Raw genomic sequence first — 10327 nt, 5'->3', positions numbered from 1 at the left:
GAGGCAGGATTTACCTTTGTGGGATCCATGCTGATTTTCTTCGAACAAAAACTGTTCTTCAATAGGATTGCGGTAGTTGCTTTTTTCCATTGGCTCCCATTTCTGCCACTTTGTTTAGAACAGACATTAAGCTGGCTGGCCTATAATTTCCTTTGTGCTTCCCAAGTTATGAATTTGAGAATGGTAGGAGTTGGGCTCCGGTGCTGCCTTCACCTACCGCTTCGTTTTTCATTTAAAATGCAGTCTTCATTGTGCATCTGGATTGTGGGCCTTTGTTTCCTTAGCACATGCACATTCCGCTTTCCGGGCGGAATCCTGTCTTGAACGAGGTCCTGGGCATCCGTCCACATTTGTTACTGTTGAATAAAATGGATTTGGCAGATCTGACCCATAAGTCGGTAAGTAGAGTCTTGTCAGCTTTCCCTCTTACATACACTGCAGGCTGCACCAGAGTTTGAAAAACGCCCAAATAAGGATATGGGAGGGGCAGTCCTTCTTTTAGCTTAGATTAGACAGGAATGTTGGTCCTGTCAAACATTTCATGCTAACTTTGCAGTAGGGAATCTGAGTTCTTCCTGTTTTTATTTTGTGTCTGATGTTCAAATTTCAGGTCTGCTTTGGCCTGTTTGATAACACCTGGCTTCTTCATCAGGCTGTTGCCTTATTGTTTAATTAAGAGATTAATTAGCCTCTTGCCTTACTAATACATTTCGTTAGGCTGGGCGGCTATAATGTATCTAAATTATAATAGCCACACTAATACTTCTTGTGAATCTCTTTGATGCACTTTTAGAGAATTCTGGAGCTCTTGGAACAGCAAGGTGTGCAGCACGTTGTCTTCACCGACTGCTTAACAGACGAAAATATAAGGAAGGTACAATTCCAATGGGCAACATTACATTCTATCATGATGAGGCTGGACAAGGAGAATTCTTTATTCTAGAACCATTCCCCCTATTCATTGAAGGATAAAGCAAAGCCGTGGGTACAAAGGAATCGTGGAGCTGGGCAGCCTTGTACATTTCTTGAATGAATGAATTAATGACCTTGGCTCTAATCGGTTTTACCTCATGGAAGAGCTACTGGGGAGGGAGGGAAAGAGAGAAAGAGAAGTAGGCATGTAGCCTTATTTCCCCCTTCCAAGAGCAAAACAGACCTGCAGTTCCACTGAATCTGTCTTTTCTTTTATTGTAGCTTATTCCCATTCTCACGGGACTGATCAAAAACAGCCAGCGTTATCTGAGGGCAGAGGTGAGTTAAACTGGACATTCTGAATAACAAAAGCATTGCTGTGCTTTTCCTTCATACTTAAATAACCACTTGGTTAATAACAAAAAGGATTATCCTGCTCTTTTCTGTGGCAATGTTCCTGATGTGTGGAACTGGATCATTTTTAGGGGGATTTATTAGCATCCCATTGTCCCCTGTACGGGCGGGGGGGCCTATTTGTGCACCTCCACCTTAGTCTTGGCGACCACCCTGGAGAAGTCCCTGCAGCTTTCTTGGCTGGGCTTCTCAGAAGTGGTTTGCTAAAATTAAATAAAATGACAAATAATTGCCTGGATGAAGACAATAATGAATCAAAGCAGACTTTCTTTAGAGGACCCATGCTCTCTCTCTATAGTATATACTCCTATTAACAAATTCCTCAGAGAAATTCTAAATTTTAGCTTAACAAATTAGTATTTTCCTGCATTATGCTTTAAAAGATTAGCCCCTTTGGCTTCCATCTTTTCCAGCACCTGGGAATATCTCTTTTTGAAATGCAGATTTCGTTAAGAACAGACGTTCATGCCTAACCAATGTTCAGCGCAAAGGCTCCAGCACATACAGAGTAGGCTTTTGTAGGTTGCACCTTTCCAGCCTTATAAGCATCCCAAAAGAGAGAAGAAATGTTTCCTAGGGGTTGATACAACCCCAGGTTTCAACCATCGCTGGCCTGAAGTTAATGGGATCCTAGATATTGAGAAGGATGTTTCCATATATGTCCCTCTGTAGAAATCTGTCAACAATTGGGGCTGCCACCCCTGTTTCATTTCTTTCTTGTCCATGCCAAATGTGTTTTCAAGGTTACTTTCAACTGTTTCTTATTGGTTCCAGAATGTGGATAACAACATCATGGTAATCGGTGTGCCAAATGTGGGGAAATCCTCAATCATCAATTCACTGAGAAAGCTTCACCTCAAAAAAGGTATTTCCTGTGGCTTCTGATCAAACAAATCGATACATTTAAATGGAACATCCAATAGAATTGGTACACAATCGTGGGCATGGTTATAATCTGAAAACAGCGCTGGTCTGGTTCCACTTTGCAGAATGTTTCACATTAGTGATTAGTGATTAATTCTTTTGAAATACTTCTTTAAAAACCCAGTTTTTAAAGTAAGTTCTTGGAAGCCAAGGCAAGAGCTGTTGGAGTGCTACAGTTTTTCAGAAGTCCATCCAGCAGTGGTGGAAAAAAACAGTCTTGACATTCGGACACGGGGGATGGGCATCCCCGCTTGGTAGCCAGGGAAGAGATGGATAACTGGGTTGACCTCAGGAGCCAAGTTCCGCTTCTGGCCGTGGTCAATTACTGACCTAAAGCAAAGGGAGAGTTAGTTCCTCAGACAGTGACAACAGAAGATGCTAAGCGCTGCCATCTTCAATGCACATAATTGTGTTTTTTTTCTTCCTTTCCCTGCGACAAAGGAAAAGCCGCACCGGTTGGTGGGGCACCCGGTATAACCAAAGCGGTTCTGACCAAGATCCAGGTAATCCAATAATTTCTGCGCCAAATGGGGACAAATGTACAGATTTGGGTTCTTATCTGAAATATTGATTCTTAAGTAATGAACCCTTGAATACAGTGCAAGGTAGAAGGTGCCCAAAAAAGCTGGTCATTTTCAACAAAGCTTGGTAGATGCCCCCTCTTTCTCATCCCATCTTCTCTCTTGCCACTGACCGATGGTAGGGTTGATGTTCTTACTTGAGTGGCTTCCTCTTTCCTTCCCATTAGAGAGAACTATCTGGAAGGGATAGTGGAGATTAATAACGTGGCATAGTCCCAACACCTTGGACCTAGAGGTGCATGTCTATATAATTTTAAGATTAAATTGAGCCTATATTTCAGGCTTTCATGGAAATAAAGAATTGCAATCAGATCTGGTAACCAGTTTCTGCATTATAACTGTTTTTGAAGCAATAGGTCTCAAACAATGGTGCCTTATGTCCTGAGACCCACTTTGATGTCGTGGTTGAAGATTCTAAATGCTGAGAGTTTAATCCTGTTTCAGGCCTAAAAGTTGGTTGAGCGACCTTGCTCTTATTAGTCATGGTGGGTAACTCCAAAAACGCAAAGGAAATTGATGTCTCCAGTCATCTCTTAAACACGTAGCAAACCGTCGTGTTCCCATGATTCTCTGGGGCAGCTTTTGAGATTGTAAATCTGAATCTGATATCTTCGTATTCCAGGTGTCTGAAAAGCCCCTCATGTATTTGCTGGATACGCCTGGGGTGCTGTCTCCCCAAATTGAGTCCGTTGAGACAGGGCTGAAGCTGGCGCTATGTGGTGAGAGGACTCGGTGTGGTCTTACAATGTGGGGCCAATGTGGGGCACCCCGTTTGGGAGGTGGCTGGTAGGCCAGCACAATATATCTCACCTCCACCCATCTACGCCTTGGTTTTTAGCTGTTTTAACATTAATGTTAAGGTTTTAGTTTTTAATGCCTGAGGGTTTAAGGTTTGATTCCTATAATTGTTGTCTTCTGTTATTTAGAGTATCGTAAGCTGCCCAGAGCTGCTAGGTAGAGAGTTGGGGAGCATACACATTTAATAAATAAATCAGATTAAGGACTTGGACCGGATTCGAGAGAACTAGATTCAAGTTCACCCTCAACCATGAAACCTCACTGGGAGATGTTGAGTTGGTCCTCCTCCCTCCTTCCCACCACCTCGTATCCCCCGTGGAAGCTGTCCTGAGCCCTCGAAGAAAAGGCAGGCCAGGCAGCCGAATGGATTTCTGGAAACGGAGACGTAGACGACAGGGCTGGTGGGCGAGGGGTCCCTTGGGCCCTGCTGGAGGAGCCCAGAAAGGCAGAGGAGTGGGATTGTTGCCAAGGAAGTAGGCCAGTCAGCCACCGCTTTGCCCGGCTCTCTTGACTTGGACTTCTCTTTCCCTGCGACGCTTCTGGGCATCCCTCTGCTCCTTTCTGCAGCCTAACGCTTCCTTGAGTGGAACTTACAGGGTGGAGGGTGGAGTGACATTTGCTCTTTCCGCAGCCCTGGGAGCCTAGTTTCTGCAGGGTTTGCTTGATGTCTGCGGAGTTCAGGTGTGTTGCATCCTCTCCAAATTAGCATCCACCTTAAGTCTGATTTTCCAGCTCTGTCCCTCTATGACTGGAACTCTTTGGGTTGTCTGCCCTGCTTGGCCAGCAGGACGACCGTCACGTTCTCCTGTCCTGCTCACTGACTGCCTGCTTTTCCTCTGCTCAGGGGCAATTCTCGATCACCTGGTTGGAGTGGAGGTCATCGCCGATTATCTTCTCTATGTTCTGAACCAGCAGCAGCAGTTCAGGTGAGAGGGACCCTGGGCTATCCCATGTTTTGTAACAGAGCTGTGTCCCATACTTTTGGCTTCCCCTTTTTGGATCTTCTCCCTCCTATTCTGCAGTTACGTGGAGCATTACGGGCTGAGTGGCCCCTGCGACGAAGTGGGGAGTGTGCTCAAAAGCATAGCACGGCACCTGGGCAAGGTGCAAAAAATTCAGGTCCTGACTGGCACAGGTGAGTCCTGTCCTCCTGGTCCATAGGAAGCCACGTGTGCCCAGAAACCGGGTGCTTCTGAGCAGGGAGGGCAGATTCCACGAGGGAGCCCAGGGGTGAATGCTGAGCGGAGGAGGGTCAGCTTTTGGAAACCGGGTGGGCCTGACCCTCCAGAGACGGGGGGTGTTTCTCCCCCCCCTTTGGGGAGGAAAGGCCATCTGGGCTGGGCACTGAGGCTTCTCCTCCTTCTTTTGGCAGGGAATGTGAATGTATCGGTCCCCGATTACAACGCGGCAGCCTGTGAGTTTATCTACACGTTCCGTAAAGGGCTTCTGGGGAAAGTAATGCTCGATCAAGTGAGTGAGATCCTTGAGTGACCTTGCTCTGGAGTTTTCTTCTGGAAAGTTCCAAGGATCTACCAGGACCAGGAGGTAGGAGCAACACTTAAGAAAGGCTAGGCCAGTGTGACTTTGTCGATACCTCTGGGCTAGAGATGTGTATATAGTGACGGACAACTCCCTGTGTTTGCTTTGTGGAGGTGTTTGCTTTATTCAGAAGCTCAGCTGGGTCGGGCCTTGCAGTGTCAAAGTGGCTTTTACAACTGGTAACCTTTTGGGTGCAAGAGGTTATGCAAGCTTCCCTTGGGAGGGTCTCCCCTTGGACTTTTTCATCGCTAATCCTAGATCATTTCACATCTATTTTCCAGTCCTCCGTACCGTATCTTCAGGGGATGGGCACCAGCTTGCCTTGGATGACAAAGCAATAGCTGGACAGATCTATTGTTTATCTCCTATTTTTTTAAAAAAAATTGAAGCAGATTGCATTGCTTTGATTCAAACCACATAGGCCCTGGTTCACAAATGCTACTATTTTAAAACGAAATTAATACGTTGTTGCAAGTTAAATGATTGCTATCCCATGTTTTGTAACAGAGCTGTGTCCCATAGTTTTGGCTTCCCTTTTTGGATATTATGAATAAACAATTTAACTTTGCTCTTCCATTGCTATCGCACCAACGTCCCTCTTGCTAAGGAAGAAAGAACAGTATAACTCCATCAAGGATGCAGAAGACAAAAAGGATAAAACAATGAATTGAACATGTAAAGTGACTCATGAAGGAGAGCGCAGTGTTCCAATATCTGAGGGGCTGCCCCAAAGAAGAGGGGAGGGGGTCAAACTGTTCCACCAAAGCACCAGAAGGCAGGACAAGAAATAACAAATGGAAACTAATCAAAGAGAGAAGCAACCTAGAACTAAGGAGGAATTTCCTGACAGTTGGAACAATTAACCAGTGGAACAGCTTCCCTCCGGAGGTGGTCAAGAAGAGACTGGACAGCCACTTGTCCCAAACAGTATAGGGTCTCCTGCTTGAGCAGGGGGTTGGACTAGAAGACCTCCAAGGTGCCTTCTGACTCTATTCTATTTTCCAAATTGCAGCCCTTTTTATCTCCGATAAAAGTCTTAATTTGTATCAAGTCAGCTTTTTGATTGTCTTTTTCAAGGCAGAGGCCAATACACGCTCTTCTAATCAACGGCGAAATACTATAAAGGTCGCATAAAACAGATGGCGGCTTTCATCTCATGATACTTCCTGTACACAGCTTCAAAATGTACAAATCCCCCCCCAAATATTCAAAATATCATGACAAGCAGTTGCTGGAGTCCCACCCCAAGGTCCTTCCGCAAAGTCGGAATCCAAGTTGAGACAGACACGACTGATTTTTCTCTGCCAAGAATAACTCAGGTTGCTCCTGATGACTCCAGTTCTGGCTCCTGTCATCCAACAGCTGTCAGAAGACAGGCCGTCTCCAGGGGCCTCTTCTGTATGAATGCGGGGGTGGGGGGAAAAAATAAGCCCCTTTGGCTCCCTCCACTGCAGCTGGGAAGATCAAAGCGCTGCCCCATCATTTTTCAAGAGGCAACTGGACTTTTGTGGGTTTTTTCCGTTGAGGATGTTTCACTTCTAATCCAAGAAGCTTCTTCAGTTCTGGGCCTCTGAAGTGAAGAAACTTCTTGGATGAGAAGAAAAACATTTTCAAGGAAAAAAACCCAAGAAGGTCCAGTTGCCTTTTGGAAAAGCACCTGTGGGACCACCGTGACCTGGATGATGGAGAGTCTCCACAGACACCAGAGCCCCGTGGTGGCACAAGGGACGCCTGGCTGAGCGTACGGATTGTGGAAAGGATCTTGGCATCGTCCCTGATCATAAGCGGAGTACCGGTCCCCAGTGCAGAAAGGTTGTCGCATCAGAGTGGCAAACCACTTCTGCAACTGCAGGCAGGAGTCCAGGCGCTCCCCGGGAGTCAAAAGCTGACACAAAGGCACACACGTACACACCATCCAGTGCAAAAAAAAAAGTTTACATTTGCTGCAACGTCTTCACCCGCTCGTCATTGGAAGCAAAACCTGTGCTTTTTTCCCCAGAACCTTAGAATCCAAGATATGATACGTACAGATCAGGCTATTGTAGTGACTTTTATTAAATGAACTGAACACCAGCGGGTAAATGAACATCGGGAACCATTCCTAGTTCTCTTTGCACCCAGACATCGCAGGTGTTGAAATGCATGGAAAAGTTCTTCTTAAACATTTTGGAGTTGACGAATGAGATAAATCAGGGCAAAGGTCTATTCAGAGCAGCATTCCCTGTGACCCAGCATCCCTTCGGCTGCATCGGGAAGGTTCGTGTCCAGGGATAGCCGTCTTCTCTCACAGCTGCCCATCTCTTCTACGCAATTCAGAATGCCTGGCTTTCAAGTCTAATAGCTCCACACATTTGTCTCATCCATTTTATAATCATCTCAAGAGCCTTCATAATATCTGAGGGCAGCAAATGTCATAATAACTATGCAAAGCTGTTTATTGGACCTGAATCTCCCCACTGAATTTCTGAAAACTCTGGCATGTTTTCAAAAACGTGGCGGTCTGGTTCAAGGGACGTGGCCGACCCAATTAGCTGCTTCCCCAAAATGATTTTTTTACTGGACTTTGAGGGCAGAAATATCCCAGCCAAAAGGAGAATAGACGTTTTCAGCATCTTCCAACTGTTGCAAGGGCATTTGAGAAGATTTTCCACAGGAAATAAAATCACATTCATGACAACAACAACAACAAAAATGGCAGCCTGTCCAGGTCAATGCCCATCCCAACCCTTTCTGCCCTTGACCATCGCCTTCTTCTGCCTACTTGGAGAACGTGGCTGCCTCCGAGCAACTTGGATGTTTGCACCAATACGGCAACTGCCCCCTTCAGCCAGTTCAAAACACAATGCAAGAAGAGTGTTGTGTATTACACGTTGGGCTTCTCTCAGTTTTGGCCAAAAGAAGAGCCACGTGTTACATACCAGACTCTCTCTGTTAGAGGGGAATAAGGAAATAATTGATTTTTTCAAATAGTAGCCTTGAACACGATACAGCAGATAATATTCAGCTTTTCTTAGTTGCTCAAGATAGCAGACAAGGTATTGTCCCCTCACTTGAACCTCACAATTACCTTGTGATCTATAAATTGGCCTCAAGAGGAATGAGTAGCCAGAAATTGCCCATAGTTGAGTCCGACTTGAGTCGGACTCTTCCATGTCCAACACGTTCTCTGTGTTGCCACACCAACTTCTGCGCATCCGTGTGGGTGGATCCGGCGTGGAATGACTCCGAAGTTAAGCTCCTTTGCTGTACAAGGCACCGGAGGGAGAGATTGTTCCCTGGAGATCCACTGTATAAAAGTAGCAATAAATTCTTGGCAGAAGGTCTGAATGCCTTTACGTCTTAATCGTTAGAAAAGAGCTGCATGAAGAATTTGAATACGGTCCACGTAGAGTGGGCAGGGATGCCTCATCTCAATGTCCACCAGCAGACACTGACCATTAATTAACCATTAATTAACCATTCTCCCCCCCCCTTTGGATTGACTTTAGGATGGCAGTCTCAATAAGTAAGTAAAAACTGGGGAAGCCAGCCAGGACAGGAGTGGGTTGTAATGTATTTTGGCACCGTTGAGTAAATCGTGGTAGGGAGACTCGGCCCCCCAGATCGCCTGTGGGGGGCTCAGGGCGAGAGGCCGCCCACCAGAGGCTCTGAGCGTCAGAGGGCCCGAGGCACCAGGGCCACACACCAGAGGGAGGCCGAGACGCAGAGGAGGGGCCAGGGCTGGAGGTTGTGAGTGCTCCTTGCGGTGTTGTTCCTGGGCTGCATCTCCCCGTATTCGGGGCTGTCCGGCCCCGCCATGCTCATCCCAGCCGCCGCAGCGGCTGCTGCAGCTCCTCCTGCAGCAGCGGCCGCCGCCACGCGCAGGGCTGTCCCTGAGGATCTGTAACGGGGCGCGGACTTGGACCGCCGGGAGGTGCCCCGCGCACTCCCCCGGGCTGACCCACGAGCTCCACCCCGGCCCCCTTTGCAGGCCACGCTGTCCATGAAAATGGCCAGCAGGAAGAGGAGAGTCCAACACACGGCTGGGCTGCACTTCACCCTCATGGTCTCCAGGAAGTGGGCCGGATCTGCAAAACGAAGGGGAGAGAGGGGGTCTTGTCAGCACTTGGAGGAGAACCGGGCCAGGGCTGCCTGGGGGGGGCTCTGCTTTTAGATTTAACCCTAGAAAGCCCGGAGTTTCTCTGGCTTTGCGTAGACCCGGCATAAACCGTGAGGGCTGCCGTTGCTTGGAGACTGGCAGCCCTTGGAAATAATCTGGAGCTATCCAGTTTCTCATCAGACAAGGATCTACAGAATAACAGAGTTGGAAAAGGGACCTTGGAGGAGTGGTGGTCCAGCCCCCTGCTGAAATGGGAGACCCCCCCACACACCACCCCAGACAAGGGGCCGGAAAACCTCCAGTGATGCAGCACCCACAACCTCTGGAGGCAGGTTGTTCCACTGGTCACTTTTCTATCAGGACATGTCTCCTTAGTCCTTGTCCTACCTTTGGAGAAACAGGTTGACCCTCCTCCTCTTTGCAGCAGTCCCTTAAATACTGGAAGGGGGCCATCATGTCACCCCTGGCCCCTCTTTCCTCTAGACTGGCCAAACCCAATTCCTGCAACTGGTCTTCACACGTTTTAGCCTCCGTCCCCCTAATCGTCTTTGTTGCTCTTCTCTGCGCTATTTCTAGGGTCTCGGGGTCTTTCCCCCCCCCCCTTATCCTGGTGACCAGAATTGGATGCAGAGTTCCAAGGGCCCCGAAGCAGGTACTAGCAGTTCCCCTGGTCTTGGTGCTGCAGCTGACTGACTGCCCTTCGACTGCAGGGAGGCTCACCTGTCTGCTGAGGTCTAACACGGATGGTTTTGGTTTTTTTTAATGCAACCTAAATATGGTGGCTTGTTTACTTGCGGCTTGGCACGAAGTGTGAACGCATCTCCGGGTAGCCTATTGGGAAGCCGCGGTCAACGAAGGCGATTTAGAGCCTCCAGCTCTTTCAACTTCTGGGCTAGGCTTTTAAAACGACCCCCCCTCCCGGGAACGCAAATTTCACCGCAGATTCTGGTTTATTCGAGGGATCGGCCCCCTCCCCCCAAGGAGCGCCGGGGCTGGGGGAGGGTCGCCCCCACCGCTTTCCCCGAAGAACCCGCCGCCCCCTCCCCGATGGGGCGCCGCT

At 47.9% G+C, this 10327-nt stretch overlaps 1 protein-coding gene across 1 annotated transcript; it reads left to right on the top strand.

Moving 5' to 3' along the window:
• Positions 1-287: 287 nt before the first annotated feature.
• Positions 288-5791, top strand: LOC107300046 (mitochondrial ribosome-associated GTPase 1-like). Its single transcript, XM_015829390.1, has 10 exons — positions 288-398; positions 794-874; positions 1195-1251; positions 2101-2191; positions 2692-2753; positions 3454-3550; positions 4474-4555; positions 4652-4764; positions 5002-5174; positions 5450-5791. Exons 1-9 carry the CDS (start codon positions 288-290, stop codon positions 5118-5120), a joined length of 813 nt encoding a protein of 270 aa, XP_015684876.1. The 3' UTR covers positions 5121-5174; positions 5450-5791.
• The last annotated feature ends 4536 nt before the right edge of the window (positions 5792-10327 follow it).

Source organism: Protobothrops mucrosquamatus, unplaced genomic scaffold, assembly GCF_001527695.2.
Source record: "Protobothrops mucrosquamatus isolate PMUCROS unplaced genomic scaffold, P.Mucros_1.0 scaffold6018, whole genome shotgun sequence".
Taxonomy (NCBI): Eukaryota; Metazoa; Chordata; class Lepidosauria; order Squamata; family Viperidae; genus Protobothrops; species Protobothrops mucrosquamatus.
Note: the sequence above shows the minus strand (reverse complement) of the source record. Positions and strands in the feature narration are given on the sequence as shown.